The sequence below is a fragment of the Gallus gallus genome, chromosome 14, assembly GCF_016699485.2.
Source record: "Gallus gallus isolate bGalGal1 chromosome 14, bGalGal1.mat.broiler.GRCg7b, whole genome shotgun sequence".
NCBI classification, from domain to species: Eukaryota; Metazoa; Chordata; class Aves; order Galliformes; family Phasianidae; genus Gallus; species Gallus gallus.
In genome coordinates, this window is record NC_052545.1 from 6,266,659 (window position 1) to 6,284,360 (window position 17,702).

Consider the following 17,702-nt stretch of genomic DNA (forward strand, 5'->3'; position numbering starts at 1 on the left):
CTTATTTGCTCATTCCTCATCTGTTTGGTGAGAACTTAAGGGTGGTATTACTGCTTTCTTTAGCACATTATAAACTTTGCTTCCTCCCTTGCCTGTTTAAAGTGTAGCTGAAATGATCCCTTTGAAGCTCTCCAATGAAGTCAGTGTTGCCCTTTCTTTGAGGAACAAAACACAAGTGGTGGTGGTGGTGGCCCATCTGTCAGCTTCTGAGGTACACGCTAACCTGGATCCTGCAGCTACTGGAAACCCTGTGAGCATATTCAAAGAGTGTGAAGCTGGCTTTGTTACCTGCTGCCATGCTGTGCCTCCCCCAAGACTCCTCTGCGAGCAGAATTCAAAGGTCACTTGTTCAGACTGTGGCTCCTTCTGACCCCGGCTTGTGACATCTCTAGCTGGACCTTACTGACCATGGTTCTCACTGCCAGGGCCAGGCAGGAGACTTAGCTGCCTGCTCTCAGCTGGCAGGGCTGGTTGCTGTGGGCTCACACTTTGGTGAGGCCATTGGTATTCTTCCCCTGCCCTGCGTTACAGAGATGCCAGCAAACGTCATGGGTAGAAAAAACAACCCTCCACCTTTATTCAACATGTATTTACAAGCAGCAAGTCTTGCATCTCTCCAGCTGTTCCTGACACTGCACAGCCTGCTGTGCTGCTGGGGCACACTCAAGCATTCACATGGGGGCTGGAGCTGGCAGTACTGACACAGCAGGACTACTGTGCTTTGAAAGACCCTTTTTCCTCTTGAGAGCACAGCCACTGACAGCATATTCCACTCCCAGAGATGCTGAGCTGGCTGCAGCAGTCTCCTGTTTCCCTGCAGTCACAGTCAGCCCTGTGCAAAGCACAGCATTCCTACCGCTTGGCTTTGGGCTGAAGTGGCCCTGTTGCTCAAGGAAGCCAGAATGGTCTCTCAGAATCTCTTAGCAGCGGGGCAAATGTCTTGATTGAGGCATTCTTTGCAGCGAGGATTCACAGGCAGGCAGGTCTGTTGGCCAAAGCCCACCAAGAGCCAGTTTATCTCCCTCCAGAGATCCCTGCAGTGAGAGCGAGAATGAGGGGTTAAGAAGCCCATGTTATTACACTGATACCTTTTGCCTATTGTTCCTCTTGCCTTCCCAAGCCATCTGGAGGCTAAGAACAGCCCTAGCTCCTCTTGATCCCTCTGAAGTGTGGGGGCATGGAAGGAGTCAAATAAAGCACACGTGGTCATTTCCTTGTGGTAAGGCAGGTGTCAGATGCAGAGATGTGACATTAGAATGCTCCACTTGTCAGTTGGAGCTTGAGACTGAAGATTAAGCATCACTGAAGGCCAGAATCCAACCATGGCCTGCTACTGCTATGGCCATTAGGCTCAGCAAAGTCCCACACAGAAAGGCAGCTGGCTTGCATCATCATAAGTTTGTCTAGGAAAGTAAGCATGGTATCAAGGCCTCCAGGTACCTTCCTGAACTAGTGCTGACTGACACATCTGATTGCAAAGAAACCACTCAGTAGTTGAAATGCTGCTGAAACACCCTGAGAGCAGAGAGACATCTGCAGACAAGTCCATCCATAAAAAAGAGATTACACTGCAGCCACTGAAAATGCAATAGGATTTATGCAGATGTGGCTCCTCTGACTAGCACGAGGTGGAAGGAGGCTGGGGGCTCACACCTCACCTGGGCAGCCAGTCCTCCAGTGCTACCCGAGTTTCCTCAGGGTATCTGGTCTCCTTCTTCACCCACTTCAGCCTGTTTGTGATCCTGTGCACATGGGTGTCCACAGCTAGGAAGGGAGAGCCCAGAGTTTAGGTGGGAGACAAACACGCCTGAACAGAGAGAGCACAGCCAGGGCTGCCTGTCACAGCAAACCAGGTACAATGCTCTGCAATGGGCTTCCTTTGCAGCCCTGCAGGAACAGGGCAGGTGAAATAGAAGGGGAAGCTCACTCGCAGAACAAACACGTTGGGTTCTTCCTAAGCTCAGAGCCAAGAGCAGACAGGGTGGGTATCTCATACCTCACAGCTAGCAACACACTGACACAATCTTACACAGCCTTCCTACAAAGGTTTCCGCACTGTGATCTAGCAGGCACAGGGCAGCCTGTCCCAGGTTCTCTTCCTCCGGGTATTTCAGCTGCTGTTACGCAAGTTGCAATCTCTGCCCCTCAGTTTACCCAGATGGAAAACACATTTCATAATACCTACTAACACAAGAGGGTTTGTGAGGTTTAAACAAATGTTTATGAAGTGCTTTGAGCTAAAAAGCTCAGAATGCAAAGTATATTATTGTTAGATCAGCAGCGATAAACCTGTCTCTGTGGCTAATTGGGCAAAACCCAGGAAATTGCTGTAAACAGGAAGACTAAGCCTTGCCTCCTAAATCAAAACTGAACACGCAATTATTTGGAAAACAGTTGGCTACTTTGGCTCCCAGTGGACTTCCCTCCCCCATAGCAGGGAGAGAACAACGGACCCTGAACACTGTTGAGCTCTCGCACAAGAGCCACATTTTGCACAGCTGACAGTCACCACAGTCACACTGCGGGGGTCAGCTGCTGCCCGCACTGACCTTGGGTTGTGGCAGTCATTCATCAGGTGGCACCACTACTGGCTTTCCCAGGGCCCTCCATTAAGCAGCAAATACACTTGGAATATTAATCCATCCCCAGGGTCCTGGGGTTGTGCTGATCTTCCAGCCCCATCTGCCGGCTGTGCAGGGCAGCCCTTTCTTTCTACAGCCTATCATGAGCCACTGAACTGATGTCAAGCAACTGGCACTGGAGACTAAGCTACACTTCTACCTTCCTAACAGCCTGCAGAAGCAACCTACCAACCTCAGGCCACCCTAAAATTATCTGCAAATCACAAAATTTTCTCTTTCACTTGAAACCAATGAGATTTCAAAGTTTTATTTGACTAACACATCTTTCTGGATGCCTACCCAATTGATGGATCATGCAGGATTCAGGAACAGAGAGATGTGGAAAACACAGTTCAACTTACCTATCCCAGACACGCTGTTCCAGGCAATGTTCATGGCCAAATGGGCCATTTTGGGTCCAACTCCTGGCAGCTTCACCAGCTCCTCCACAGTGCCTGGTATGTCACCCCCGTACTTCTGCTTCAGGATGGCCGTTGTCTGCTTAATGTACTTCACCTTGTTCTGGAAAACCAAAGGGAAAAGCTGAAAAATCAAGTTGCCCTCCAATACAGGGGGTAGAAACAAACTGAAAAAAAAAGCCATTACTCAGTGTGGGTTATGTGTGAGGCCATGTACTGGAGTTTGCAGAGAGGTGACAGAGATCTCAGATTTCTCCCTGAAAGCAAAATGCTGAAAGCGGATTAGCTCTAACCTCCTCTGCAGTCTGCAGGCGCTGCAGCAAACAATCTTACTGTGAATACAAATCATTAAAACCAGCATAAAAATACAGCCTTTAACTTGACTCCAGGAAAAAGATCACCACAGGGCATGGAATAAAGGCTGAACACAGCGGGAAGTCTCAGACGCAGAGCTGATTCACACCCACCTTCTGCCTTTAGCACTTGCTTTCTGCACAGGTCCTGGCCATGAGATGCAGCCTGCAAAGGCCAAGCCACCCACCTTGTGCCCCTCTCCCAGGCTTCTGAGCAGTCCCAGACATAGGACTCTGCATAGGAACAAGGGAGGTGGGGGAGGTTAATGCACACAAACGTCAATCCCACACTTACCCTCCAGAATCCAACAGGATAAATGATTTGCCCAAGTGTTGCATCATCCATCTGCAAAATGCTGTCAACCGTGAGGCCACGCTGCCTCAGGCGCAGCATGGCAGCTGATGTCACCTGGTCCTTGGTCTGGCTGGAGAGCATCAGAGACAGCAGAACTTGGTAGCGCATAACCTGGGGGAAAGGAGACACCTAAAGCTCTGAGAACATTCTTTTGGAGCTGGATTCTCTCACCCAGCACAACACTGCAGAGCTGGTCTGTGTGTTCCCTCTGTGTCCCCATGCCCAGTGCACAGGGAGCACAGCCCTGTACCCTGTCCTTGCCTTGCTTTGTTTTTAGTACTGATGCAAATACTCCTCTTCCCCACTGTTCCCATGCTGGGGGAGCACACTGCCATCCCAGCAGGTTCCTGCCTTTTAACTGCCATCCCCTTAAAGGAGGGTTGCAAGAAGGAAGAAAGCCAATTTGCACTTCTGTGTTGCTCTAAGAGCACAACAGCAGGTTGGAAAGTTCTTCTCAGCTCTCTCACCTTCTCCCTGAACTGTTTCTCCATTGTGTTACAGAGTCATCTTGGTGAGTATAATACTTGGATTCCTGCAGAGACTTTTAAAGAAAGAAAGGACATGCCTTCATGCCCTGCCAGCCAGCCCTGAACATACAGCCCTAATATGTTGTTGAGGTTTCCACTCTAAGTCCAAAGCCATCTCATTTTTGCCTGATCCTCTGCTGTTGGCTCAAGCTGGTAACTCTCCAGTATAAGCAGAGGACAACCATATTTCACAGCTGTGTTTGCTAGTTGGAATGGGCTAAATGGAAGCAGAGAACCCAGAGTCACGTCACAAGGACTGTCTGAAGACACAGGACAGCAAGCAGCTGGCTCTTCTCTGCTCACAGGATAAGCCAGCTCCCTCCACGTGCACCTGTGCCATAACCTCCTGCATGACTGATCCCTGCCTACAGACGGGGTGCACTGTATATTTATTTTGCTGTTATGGAGATACCCACACCAGCACTATGCAGCCTAGTGGTGCTCCCAGGGTGCCATTACCTGCGGTGGTGCACTGGTGTCATAGCATTTATCCACTCCCATCTCATCCACGGGAGCATCTCGATGCCTCCTCATCTCCCGGATGCGCTCCAGCTGCTGCTGCCAGTTCTCTGGCTCCCATTTGGGGCCAGGGGACTCAGGCTTGGGTTCAGCTTCATAGGCAATAGGAACCCTCCTCGTCCTCCTGCTGTACCTCGGGGCTGCACTGGGAACCCGGCTCCCTGCAGGAGGGGGATGTTCATGCTTGAAGCCAACAGCTGCAGTCAGATTCCACCACCTGCCCTACACCAGGTGTTCCAAGAGGAGACAAAAACACCTTGCCCATAATGTCAGACCAGCAGCACTTCTTGTGCGGGCACCGGCTGGAACCGGGAGCACCGTAAGAGAGCAAAGGCCCTCACAGAGAGGCAGTGGTCCCCACAGACAGATAACGGCCCTTCAGAACTCATCTCAAGACATCTCCAAACCCCTCAACAACCCCACCTGGGCTGCTTCCTTGAGGATGGCTCAGACTCCGCCCCCTTCGCCGCGGGGTTCGGGTCTGGGTCTGGGTCTGGGCCTAGCCGCAACCCTAGCCCCCACCCTCACCCTGACCCTGACCCTGACCCTGACACTCACCCTCACCCTCACCCTCACCCTCACCCTCACCCTCACCCTAGCCCCGCCCCGTACCTGCGGTCGCAGCTCCAAGCCGCCGAGCCGCCCGCCCACCGCCCCTGGGCGCAGCCGCGCACATGGCAGCAGCCCCGCTACATCCGGGACTACCAATCCCAGTATGCCGTCCGACGCAGAAGGCACCGGAAGTGCCAGGAGGGACTTCCGCTGGAGGCGGGGCCGGCGCGGCGCGGAGAGGGGCAGGGGCGGCGGGGCTGGGCCTGCGGCGGGTGAGCGGCCCTGGACGGAGGGCTGCGGCCTATGGCTGCCGCGGGTCTCCGGGGTGCTGGGGAGCGGTTGGGGTGCGGGGTTTGGGTGGCTGTAGGGCTGCTATGGCGCTTGTGCTGTGTCCCCGGGACGCAGCGATGGGTGTCCCGACGTGGGGGGCGGAGTGTTGGGGTGACCCTTGGAGGATAGGGCGCCGTAGTGTCCTGAAGGCGGTTGTGCTTAACGTTTATGTTACAGTACTGCGTGCTTGTCATGGAATCGTATAATACCATCGGTTGAGCGGGACCCACACGTTGCTTTTGAGTTGGGAGTAATGGAATCCCAGAGTGGTCGCGTTAGAAGGGCCTCCAGAGCCCCCCAGCCCCACACCTGTCGTGGGCTGGTTGTCTGCACCGGGTCAGATCAGGGCCCCGTGCAGCCTGGCCTGGAGCACCTCCAGACATGGGGCACCCGTTGGCAAAGAGAGCGCAGGCTTTGGTGCATACCTGCCTCAAAGTGTGCGTGTCTGTGCTGCAAAAATCAATTCAGTGGTGTTAACATGGAGATTGCCATGTGTAGGCTGTGGTGCTATTGGTCACTCAGAGCTCCCAGCAAATGGTTACCCAGTGCTGTCAGCCCCGGGCAGCTCAGTGTTGTCCTCGGCATTGGGCTTCTCTGTAAACAGCTTGAAACAACAGAGCTATTTGTAAATGCTGCATTGTGAAGGCTGTTATAGTGGTGTTTTCATACTTAAAGATTCTGCCTGGGCCTCCCTGAACAGTCATTGCTCTGTGTTTGCAGGGGCTCAGCGCTGCTTTTTTGTCAGCTATGGCAAAGCCTCAAAGCAAGGATTCGGGGCTGAAGGAGAAGTTCAAGAATCTCTTGGGGCTGGGAACATCCCGGGGAAGTTCAAAGTCATCAGAGGGCAAGCAAACGGAATTCATCATCACTGCAGAAATACTCAAGGTATGAGAAATGGGCATAGTCTAGATTGCCTGGGAAGGCAGAGAACTCTCAATCAGTTGTTCTGCTTTCTTTGTTGTCATATATTATTGCCTTTTTACCTTATCTCTCAATTCACTCTCTAGTGAAATGGATGTAAAATTCACGGAGTTAGAAGTTCCAGTGTTTTAATTGTTCAAGGTTCAAATAGTTGTGAGATGTTTTATAGGGTGATGTTATTCTGTGTTCTGACAGATTACAGGCTGTTTTCTCAAGGTAAGTTGCTTTGCATTGATAGTCTGATCTTGATGAAGTTTATGTGGTGGCAGTTAGTGCAAGCTGAAAACTGTTTCTGTTTTATGAAAACTTAGATTTTTGTGGAAGAAAAACTCAGATGATTCCAGTAATTGGTCTAGCGAGTCTGTAAACAGAATAGTTGGCAGACAGAGAGGGAGACACATAGAAGGGGGAAAGAGATCAGGATCTCTTCTTGTCTGTGCTGAAGCAGCCGAGCTTTTACCTGCTGGAAGCTGAAAAGAGGCCTATGTCCATCCTTTCTCTGCTTCCCGTGTGCTAGATGAGTGCCATAGTCAGAGTTATTAACTTTTCTGATGAAACTGAGTTTTTCTGTCCTGGAGATGAAAAGCTGCTTGGCTCCAGGTCTGGGAAAGTTCTAGTTTTGACAAATCAGCATGTGCACATGCAAAAATGTTTTTGGAGAAATTCCTGAAGAGCTCCAGTGATGATGACTAATAGTTAGATTGTTTTGGGCAAATATCTTAATTCCTTTTTCAGCAGCCCATGTACGCCGTTGAGAAATGGCTAACTCTTCCTAGAAAGATAAACTGTTGGCTTATTTCTGCATTTCCTTCCAGGAACTGAGCATAGAATGTGGATTAAGTAATAGGATACGAGCAATCAGCCAAATCTGTGAAGTGGCAAAAACAAAAAAAATTGAAGAGGTAAGTTCCAAAGTGTTCAGTGAGTATTTGAAGCATAAAATGTAAACAAAAACTCTTAGCCTATCATAAGAGATTCTTGTAGTTCAGACTGCCTTTTCAAATTGGAAATCCACGAAGCTACATGGGCTGCCCAAACCTGTAGTAAGGTGGCTCACACCAAGGAAATTAGTCTTGTCCAATCTGCCAGTTGTGGGGGAGAGAACACATAGCTGATGGGCTTCCTGAAATGGAAGGATAATGCTGTGAATATATAGGCCTGATCAGGACAGTTAACAGGAGATGATGTTAATCCTGCAGGGAGGGTTAGCTTCCTGTCCTGTTAATAAGTGAATTCTAATTGGTTATAAAGTCACCTTGTGTTTGGGTGAAGGTTTCTGCACAAGTGTCACGTGAATGAAGAACTTTAGTGACTGGGGTGTGGGTTGTCATACAGGCCAGGAACTGGTGTCTCACATGCTTCACCTGAGCTTATGACAGGCAGACGGGAGTGTCCCTCAGGAGGGAGAACTCTGGACATGAAATCCTGCGGATTTTGTTTATTAACATGCAATAACTAGTGGCTGATCTACTGGGTGAAGTTCCCAGAAGCAGCTTACTTTTCCTTTTACTGCCTCTCATGTTTGTTTTCAGCATGCAGTGGAAGCAATATGGAAGGTGGTAGCTGATATGCTCCAGCCAGAGCGCCCAGCTGAAGCCAGACATGCTGTTCTTCATCTCCTAAAGTCAATCATTCAAGGACAGGTGAAAACAAACTATAGAAAAAACACTATGCTTAAACTGGATGTGTGTTGAGTATGAATGTGAAAAGATATTGGGCAGGCTTTTTCTACAACTTTCCACATTTCTCATTTTGGTGTTTTAATTTAAATTCAGGTGCAATGCAGCAAATTTTATATGGTTTTGTCCAGACATGTCAGTCCCAGTCCACAGCAGTTTTTTGATATTTCAGCATGTCAAATGTGCAAGAAGTTCTCTATGAGATACTTTCCTAGCCTGGCCAAGTTAAGCATGCTATGAGTTCTTCAGGTGTCACAGTGTGCTGTTCAAACCTAAGACTGTATCAGACCAAAGTTCTGCTTTGCAGTATCTTGTAAAGGTAATGGTAGATGCTTAGGAAAAGAGTAAGCATCAATTCTGTTTCGTTTTGTTTTATAAATGCTCTCCTGGCAGTGCTGTCTGTTGCAGTTTCTGTGGATTGCTTTGTGTATTGGATGCTGTCTGTGTGGTGCTGAACAAAATAGCCTTTAAGCTGAATGCTGATCAAGAAATGTTAGAGCAGCCTGAGAAGTCCTGAGCAATTGCCAGTAGAGACAGAGAGTTATTTTTGTAGCCTGTAGAAAAAGAAAATAATTTCAAGCATCAAGTTTACTGATACAGGTTTTGATGAGATCTGGGCCTTCTTTAGTGACGCTGTTATTTCTCCACCTTCTCCCCTACCCCCCACCCCCTTCTTTTTTTTTTCCTAAGGGTGAGAGATTAGGGATCCTTAGAGCACATTTTTTTAAGGTTATTAAGGACTATCCTTCCAATGAAGACTTGCATGAACGGCTTGAAGTTTTTAAGGCTCTAACAGAGAATGGACGATACATCACTTACTTAGAAGAAGAGTTAGGTGAGTGTTACCTTTATTCCTATAACATTTGCCTGTAATAAGCCAAGGGAGAGGCATCCAGCCGTGTGAGAAAAAGACAGTAGAGATAACACCTCTGGACAGAAAGCTGATTGTAATGATTTGTTTTCTCACTTTAGCTGACTTCGTGCTACAGTGGATGGATGTTGGTTTGTCTTCAGAGTTCCTTTTGGTGTTAGTGAACCTGGTGAAATTCAATAGCTGCTATTTGGAAGACTACGTAGCTGACATGGTCCAGTAAGTTTTTTTTTTACCCATTAATTGTTTATTCTTGGCTTATTATAGGGCAAAGCTACAGATTAATATGGAGATGAGTGGAATCTTTTTAATCTGATCTGGATCTCTTTTGTTCTGGATCATATCTGACAACTCTGACAAATATTTGATTTTCTTACAATGTTCAGATCCATTTTAGTTTGAAATGTTGCATGTACTTTCCTCATTTCATGTGATGTCTGCTGTTTTATTAACAAAGGCATAATGAGAGGTTATTCAAGTGCAACTTTAAGCTAGTGGTTTATAAAAGGTTGTACTGTCCAGTGTCCTTAGGAATGTTATAAAAAGTGCCAAAGTAGGGAGAGTGATAAGAGAAAATAGCATGCCAATTTACTTTTCTGTTTTAGCTCTTTGTGATTTGCTTAAAATCATATTAAGCAAACAATTTTAATTAAATGTTCTTTCTTAACAGCAAGATATGCATCTTGTGTATTCAGACTTCATCATCTGTGGACATAGAGGTTAGTAATTTGAATCTGTCTTAATGCTTCAGAGTTCTTTGAAATTCTTTGAAACCATATCTGTTACAAACAAAATCAGATCAGCAGACTCTCATCCCAGTTTATTCTCATCTTAGAAGTGAGCTAATACAATGTTTTGAAGTGTTTGTAAAGCAGAATATCTCTTATACCAATACTAATTTTATTCCGAATGAAGCACAGCATGCATAAATTTGTTAAGCAAATTTTTAACAGTGCTTTTTATGGGTTACTTTTTATCCTGTGCTTAAAAAGAAAAAAGACAAATCTTAATCTTTTTTAACTTCCACAAGATTTCCTGGGCCTGTCAGCCTAGGATTTGACCTGCTTTGGTCCTAGAGAAGTGTATAACCATGTTATCTTTCTTTCTCAAAGATTTCTTTGCAAGTTTTAGATGCTGTTGTTTGCTATAACTGTCTGCCGTCAGAGAACCTGCCAGTATTTATCATCACTTTGTGCCGTACCATCAATGTGAAGGAGCTCTGTGAGCCATGCTGGAAGGTCAGAATCTTTAATGAGTTTACTGTTTCTTCTTCACAGATGAAGAGCGGCATGCCTGTGAACATATGTCATACTTCTGAAAACAAACCAAAAGTTAAATTGTTTCAAGCATTAGGGGCTCATCACATTGTTAGTGTAAATTCTCTCATTTCCATGCACTAAGCTGTGCTTTCAGCTGACGTGGCAGGCTCCCTTCTCTGATATGGCATGGAAATGGCATGGAACACGTTTACTTTCCATAGGCAGTTACGATTGGCCAGCTGAATGCATGTTTAGGGTCATGAGTGTTTTAACACTTGGATATTTAAGTGTTCTCTTTGAATTTCCAGCTTATGCGCAACCTTTTGGGAACTCATTTGGGACACAGTGCAATTTACAACATGTGCAGGATCATGGAAGACAGGTAAAGAGGGCATATAACAAAACCCTAGTAATTCAGTAGAAGTCCTGTTGAGGTAGACTGAGGAGCCACTGACCTCAGTAGAACAGGCTGGGAGTTCTGGTTCTTAGAAATGAATCCTTTTCCTACTTAAACTGCCCGATTGCTCATTTTTCAGTTTTTCTGAATTTAGTTTTCCTTCATTTAAGAATAAAATCATACTAAAAGGTTTTCTAGATTTTATGTTTATAAATTGCAATGCTCTGATGTGTAACAGTTGGAAATTACTGTTATGACAGTGTGTATTCCTACTGAGTCTTGTGCCCTAAAATAATCTTTGCATGGTCTAAGGCTTTCCTCCCGTCTGTTTACAGAGCTTACATGGCAGATGCAGCCCTGCTGAGAGGAGCGGTGTTCTTTGTTGGGATGGCTCTCTGGGGTGCTCATCGCCTCAATTCACTCAAGAATTCCCCAACTTCAGTGCTGCCTTCGTTCCTCAAGGTAGGATGGAATGCTGGAGAAACTTTTTAGTCAGGTGTGTGTCCGGAGCTGTACAGATTTAGAGCAAAGCTGTGATCCCCTTCACCAAAGGGACCTTTGCGTGGCTGGAAGATATCAATTGGGTGATTTATTAGGGAATAAAACAACAGAGATTTTAGATTTAAAACTGAGACTTCCTTCTAGAATATTTCTATAACTCTGTTGGCCATCAACACAAACTCTGAATTCCTTTTTATAAAGAATCTACATTGTGGATGCTAGCTTAAAAAAAAAAAAATGAAGCATAAACTTGTGCTGTTCCTAATGTGTGGTACGGAAATCTGAGCGACGGTATCTTCAGAGCACCCTTAAAATTTTCTCATTCAAGTGAATCAAGAGGGAGTTACTGGCTTTAAAACCTTATAAGCCTACTCTTTTAGAATAGGGCTGAATTTGGCAGCTGATCTACAGCTACTTGCAGGAGGGTGTAACTGCACTTCATAAAAGAGTTCTTTGCTTTGGCCTTTGTGTGTATAGACTTGGATGCATTTATCACAGGCCTTCAGGCTAACTTTATAATGAGTAAGGCATGTTTCATTTGAATTTGAGAGGGGTTCTGACTGCTGTTTTCCAGTTGTTAACTGACTGAAACACTTTGTATTCCAGGCCATGACGTGTCCCAATGCAGTTGTATCTTATGAGATAGTTCTGTCCATCACCCGTCTAATAAAGAAGTATGGGAAAGAACTGCAAGCTGTAACCTGGGATATCCTCTTGGACATCATGGAGCGATTACTGCAACAGTTGCAGGTAAGTGTTGAGCCTATCTTGATACACTTTCAATTAAAAGACCTTCCCATAAATATTTTTGCAAATTGATCTCTTGTTTGTACACTCCAGTGACCTTTGAAGTCAAAGGAAGGTTTTGTCCAATTCTTGATACTCTGCTTGTCAGCTGAGTTTTCTATTTGTTAGCAGTTAAGATTTTCTGGTAAAGGATAAGTCTTCTAGGAATGTTTTTATCTCTATTTCAGAGTTTAGAGAGCCAAGAACTTAAGTCCATTGTACATGATCTTTTGACTACAGTAGAAGAACTCTGTGACCAGAATGAATTTCATGGTTCTGAGGAGAGATTTTTTGAGCTGGTGGAAAGATGCGCTGATCAGAGACCGGTAAGACTTTCCCTGGTAGTTTCTTTCTTTATGGTCAGTTGAAACTGTTTCATTACTCCATACAGTTGAAAACAGTGAGTCCTGAAATAGCAAGTAGATAGAAAACCTCAGCAAGGACTTACATTCGCATGAACCTTGTTCTTAGAGGGAGGACAAAAATGAATGTATTGTTTTTGCTTATGCACTAAAAAAAAATTCTTGATCTTTCCATGAAAGGAATCTTCCGTATTAAACTTGATAGCATACAGAGCTCAATCCATTCATCCTGCCAAAGATGGCTGGATTCACAACCTGCAGATGTTAATGGAGAGATTCTTCAGGTATGAAATCATAACTTTATGAATACAAGGTACTTTCAAATGTTTCTTGCCACCTTTCTGTGTTAAGTAATTTTGTTTTCTGAAGTTCTAATGTTAGTGAATGACTGCTAAGAAGTACAGTAGTTCCAGGGCACAGTATGTGAAAGGATTTGTTTAGCAGAAGAAAAACTTTCCACTGAGTTATGTTCCTTTTTTTTTCCCCCTGTCCTTTATTACCATTGGTTGGTGCTATTTCACTTCACTTAGGCAGTTACATGCTCCACTGCACAACACTCTGTAGTTCTGACAGCAAACAAGACTTTGCTGCTCAGCCTCGTGATTGTGTGTGGTAGTCCAGTATTAAAGTAATATCTATTTATGAATTGGCACTCCTAGAAGTACTTTTATACTCTTAAATACCATCACGTAGCAATAAAAACTTATGTCTCATTTCTGAATTGTTGCTGAAGAGCAGATCCTTCCCTCTGCTATCTGTTTGGGTTTGAATTTGCTCCCTGGAGCAGTTGCCCTTCAATCCTTCTAGTTAGGACTGGAAGTGAAAAAAATGCAGCTACAGTTTTTCAGTAGGAGTAAAAGCTGAGTTGTAGGAAAAAGCTGAATTGTGATTCTAGTTTCTGTTTGTTCCTGAATCTGATCTTACGTAGAGAGACATTAACTGAAGGCTGAGCTGATTTCTAACGCTTATTGCTCCGACTCAGAAAGTTTCTTAGTTTATTTTAGTTTTACTTTCCTTTTTTTCCTCCTCCCCCCTCCCCTAAATAGCAGCAACTTTATTTTACTCATCTTGAATTTGCTCTTTCTATTTTAGGAACGAAAGTCGTAGTGCTGTTCGTATTAAAGTTCTGGATGTCTTGTCCTTTGTACTGAGTATTAACAGACAGTTCTATGAGGTGTGTGTTTATCTGTTTCTGATGACTATGTGTGATCTTAAGGGGGTGGAAAAGGCTTTGATGTAGCATGTTTTATGGTGTTGTCTCTGCCACTGAAGAGTGCACAGAACTGTGCTTTCAGTGTGACACACAACAGATGTTATTTCCAAATGTTTGTAGGAAGAATTGCCTTTTTCATTGTCCTTAGCCAAATAAAGGTCTATGCAAGTTGCAGTGCGAGGTGCTCTGAAATGTTTCAAGGACATCCTTACTTATGGGTTTGCTTCCCTATTTTAAAGTCATTAATTCCATATAAATTTTGTTTGGAAAAACAGAATTGGTCTGAGAGACATAGAGTTGATATAAAAGCTTTGTGAAAACGTGAGGTTTGGGCAGGATCTGACATAAGCAGATTGATTTGTCTTGGTGCTTCCAGCTGCCATCCAAGATAGAAGCTGTCTGAAAGAGAAGTTGCTCAAGAGCTCTGGGCATGCCTTCAGCTCCCTGAAATGTACCCAGAGTGTGTCAGAGGACAGGAAGGGTGTCCAAGGTGCTTCTTGGATTCCTTGAAGATTTGTGAAACTTGTTGCTGTTGTATGTTTCCTGCCTGTCAAGAAACCAAGTCATAGAATTGCCTTAGCCCAGGTTCATATAGACTGTTGATGTCGTCTATAGGATAGATGAAAAGCCTAACACTGAGTCTGAGTTCAGCAAAAAGCCATACATATTTTGGAGGGGGATGTACAGAAATACTCAGCTGGAGGGAAGAGGAAAGATGAAGGCACATAACAGTTAGTTGAGGATCAAGCCTGGTACCACTGTTCTTTTTCATAGCTGTTTGTCTCTTTAACACGCTTACTGAAAAACTGACAGCAGAATGTCCAGACTTATTCAAGTCCGTTCTCTTGCAGGAAGAGCTGATAAACTTGGTTGTGATCTCTCAGCTGGCTCACATTCCAGAGGATAAAGACCATCAAGTTCGAAAACTTGCCACTCAGCTACTTGTAGACCTTGCTGAAGGCTGCAACACACATCACTTCAACAGCTTGCTTGATATCATAGAAAAGGTGAGGTAGAGTTTGGTCAGCTGTCAGTAGCATCACAGCAGCTTTATGCAGATCCTCCTGCTGTGGCTGAGACTAACCTGTGAATGTCATCACTTGCATAGGTCAGTGGGTACAGTAAAATCGCTGGGTTTTGTGGGATGCAGAGGTGGAGCACAGAGTAGAATTAACTTTAAAAACCTTATCAACGCCCATCCAAGCTGTGTGACAGGGCTTGTGGAATTTCTGGCAAGGATAACATGCTGTAGTCTTGTTTTACCTTCCAGGATAGAATTAGAGTTGTACAACAGTTGTGTTGTAGATCTGAAGTGTTCTGCTTTTTTAAAAAAGGTGGCTGCGCATTCTCTCTCATCTCCATCTGAACTGGAAGAGAGGGATTTGCTATCATATTCAGCTTCTTTGGAGGACGTGAAGACAGCAGTTCTTGGACTTCTGATAATTCTTCAGGTAAATCTGGAAGAACATTAGACAGATCCTCTTCTGAATAGCCTTCTACCGGACTCTAGCTTTTTTAGATAAATATTCTGTTATTAAAGGCTCTGCCTTTTGTTTTATCACTTAATATTTAACTCTCTTGGTCACTTCTTTTTTTTGGGGGGGTATTGTGTGACTGTTTGCTAGATGTTTTATTTTCTCTTCTTTCCATTGTACAGCAAATATACAAACATTTTCATGCGTGGAGGGCAGATGTGTTCATAAACTGTAGTAGAAGGGGAGTGGCTCATAACCTTGAATTGTGTTTGGATAGCATGTCCTGAGATGCATCTTAAGCAGTTGTGAAGAGCTAGTTGTTATGTACTCTGCAGAAGTCAGTTATTGTTCTGGAGTTTGCAGTGGTTCTGATCAGAAATGTCCTTTCATCTTGCTTTCAGGAGCCAGAATTAGCAACATCGTTCTTGAATTCTCAGTGCAGATACACATTTCTGAATAATTAGCATCAGTCTGCCTTTAGATTGTGTTTCTGTTCCTCTGTAGACAAAACTCTACAGCTTACCTTCCAGCCATGCCATGCGGGTGTACGAGATGCTGATTCACCACATCCAGCGCCACTATATGTATGCGTACAGCCTTGCTGTTGCTAGCAGCATCAGACTGCAGGTATGAACTGTAACCCATCCATGCTGTCTCTGGGAATCTTGGGGTGCAGGTGGGAACTGTGTTACGTAGAACTTGTTGGAAGCAAAATTAAGTGTTCTTAGCTGGTACATGTACAGAACTAGCCACGGCATCCAGAAGAAAATCCCTTTGTCTATACCTGCAGGGGGAAGCTGGGAGAATATTCCACTGGCCTGAGTTTTCAGTTACTCCTGTGTCTTCTCTCTTGCAGGTGTTTGATTTCCTCCTGATGCTTCGAGCTGACTCCCTCCACCGTCTTGGCCTTTCTAACAAGGATGGAGCAGTGAGATTCAGCCCTTACTGTCTGTGTGATTTTGTGTAGGTTTCTCATAGTGTTTAGCAAATGCTGGTTTCAGAACTATTCTGCATTCTTGCATGTGTTTAATGGTTTATCTCCAGTTTGACTGGATCATTCAAATCCTGATGAAGCTGTTATGAGACAATTCTATATACAGCTTAGAATGGTCCCAGCTAATAACTCCATGCTCCTTCGAGCCACTTATCTGTAGAGCCCGCAGTCTCAGACATGGAATTTCTGTTCCAGTCACGAAAATTTAATGAAAACGTTTGCAGTTTCCCGCCTGGAACCAGTTCTTATATTGAGATTTGATTCAGTGATTTGTACAGATCTATCTATTCCAGTTTTATAGCTTGCTCTGAAACGTACCACAAAGAGTACATCTCTAAATTTCCCAATGTTCTATTCTTAAATTTACATTTTGTTATTTTCTGCCTTCATGTGTTGTAGAGAAGCAGAGAAGAGAGCTTCTGAGAAAAAGCCTACTGGTACGCTCTCTCCACCTTCAGGAAGTCCCAGTGTGCCTTCCCAGAACAGCACCATTCGAATAGGGCATTTGCCATACTCAATGGTCTTTGGTGTCCTTCTGCAGTGTTTGAAGCAAGTATGTCTACTCCTAATGACAGTTGTCATCTTTGTGTAAAATATGACAGATTAAAAGAGAACACTGTCCCTGAGCATGTAAATAATGCCTGAGAAGCAAGACTTAAACCCTCCTTCATGGGCATCTGTGTGTAATTATGCAACTTTACAACCACCAGTGGGAGCACTAGTTCAACTCTCCAGAAATTCAGCAAGGCTTTCATTGCATGCTGCCTCAGATTGGACAAAGGCAAAAATGTGTTTGTTAAACAAAGGTGAAAGAATTCATCCTGTTTCTCAAAGGGCATTTGGAACTGTAAATGTAAATTACTTGTTAATGTTGGATTTGGACAGAGCTGCGTTCTGAGAATGTGTCTTGCTCTGGGGGCTAATTTGTACTAGCAGTTAGGAGAGTTGAACTCTGGCTCTGTGTGGTTGAGCTCTGTAGAGTCTGGATACAAGTCATCTTTCAGCATGCAGTGCCAATATTGCACCTAGAGCTGGATGAGAGACAGGAAGTAACATGTGACAGATAAATGTCATTTCTTTTTGTGTAGCTACCGTGCCAAGACATACATCTGCCTAGGGAATGGCATGTTGTCTGAAATTTGATGTCTTACTTTCAAATAGAATGAAAATCATCCAAAAATGTTCCACCCAAACTCTCTTTCTTTCCAGGAGACAGACTGGAAGGTGTTGAAGTTGGTCCTCAACAAACTACCAGAATCACTCCGCTATAAAGTGCTGTTTTTAACCTCTCCTTGTAACATAGACCTCCTGGCATCTGCACTGAGCTACATGGTAATGCCACTCACCCTATAGATATATAATTACCAGATCCTTTGTTTACTCATCACTTCTTTTGAGATTGTTTCTTTGTTTGCTTGTTTTGCTTCAGTATTTGCAAGATTATCATGCCTCTTGCCAGTCCTTGCTCACTTTCTCTTTTTGTGGGGGTTGTTTTAGGTGTTTTTCTTCTCTCTGTATGTATTGTGTATATATACATTTGCAAAGGGAGCTATGTGCAATGCCTTTCC

General features: G+C 44.6%; 2 protein-coding genes across 7 annotated transcripts in view; one reads left to right on the forward strand and one right to left on the reverse strand.

The window, feature by feature from the left end:
• Positions 1-553: 553 nt before the first annotated feature.
• NTHL1 (nth like DNA glycosylase 1) lies at positions 554-5,514 on the reverse strand. The gene is made up of 6 exons (NM_001079575.2): positions 5,407-5,514; positions 4,735-4,955; positions 3,689-3,859; positions 2,984-3,143; positions 1,659-1,764; positions 554-1,034 (listed from the first exon to the last, which is right to left on the reverse strand). The coding sequence occupies exons 1-6, from the start codon at positions 5,468-5,470 to the stop codon at positions 911-913; spliced, it is 846 nt and encodes a 281-aa protein (NP_001073043.1). The 5' UTR covers positions 5,471-5,514; the 3' UTR covers positions 554-910.
• A 47-nt stretch (positions 5,515-5,561) lies between these two features.
• TSC2 (tuberous sclerosis 2) overlaps positions 5,562-17,702 on the forward strand; it is a 31,553-nt gene continuing 19,412 nt past the window's right edge. For all 6 annotated transcript variants that reach the window (XM_015294446.4, XM_046900950.1, XM_015294447.4 and 3 more), the window contains exons 1-20: positions 5,562-5,618; positions 6,397-6,561; positions 7,413-7,499; positions 8,130-8,240; positions 8,967-9,111; positions 9,249-9,366; positions 9,818-9,866; positions 10,260-10,385; positions 10,715-10,788; positions 11,139-11,265; positions 11,911-12,054; positions 12,279-12,416; positions 12,633-12,736; positions 13,545-13,626; positions 14,517-14,672; positions 15,000-15,116; positions 15,645-15,767; positions 15,997-16,103; positions 16,534-16,687; positions 17,344-17,466. In XM_015294446.4, coding sequence (XP_015149932.1) covers positions 6,424-6,561; positions 7,413-7,499; positions 8,130-8,240; positions 8,967-9,111; positions 9,249-9,366; positions 9,818-9,866; positions 10,260-10,385; positions 10,715-10,788; positions 11,139-11,265; positions 11,911-12,054; positions 12,279-12,416; positions 12,633-12,736; positions 13,545-13,626; positions 14,517-14,672; positions 15,000-15,116; positions 15,645-15,767; positions 15,997-16,103; positions 16,534-16,687; positions 17,344-17,466 — 2,223 coding nt within the window. In that variant the 5' untranslated portion in view covers positions 5,562-5,618; positions 6,397-6,423. The remainder of the gene's footprint in view (positions 5,619-6,396; positions 6,562-7,412; positions 7,500-8,129; positions 8,241-8,966; positions 9,112-9,248; positions 9,367-9,817; positions 9,867-10,259; positions 10,386-10,714; positions 10,789-11,138; positions 11,266-11,910; positions 12,055-12,278; positions 12,417-12,632; positions 12,737-13,544; positions 13,627-14,516; positions 14,673-14,999; positions 15,117-15,644; positions 15,768-15,996; positions 16,104-16,533; positions 16,688-17,343; positions 17,467-17,702) is intronic.

Coding starts and splice junctions, on each gene's coding strand:
- NTHL1 (NM_001079575.2), bottom strand. CDS start 5,470: ATGTGCGCGGCTGCGCCCAGGGGCGGTGGGCGGGCGGCTCGGCGGCTT. Junction 4,956..5,406: donor GCTTGGAGCTGCGACCGCAG/GTACGGGGCGGG, acceptor CCCCTCCTGCAG/GGAGCCGGGTTCCCAGTGCA. Junction 1,035..1,658: donor CTGGAGGACTGGCTGCCCAG/GTGAGGTGTGAG, acceptor CTCTCACTGCAG/GGATCTCTGGAGGGAGATAA.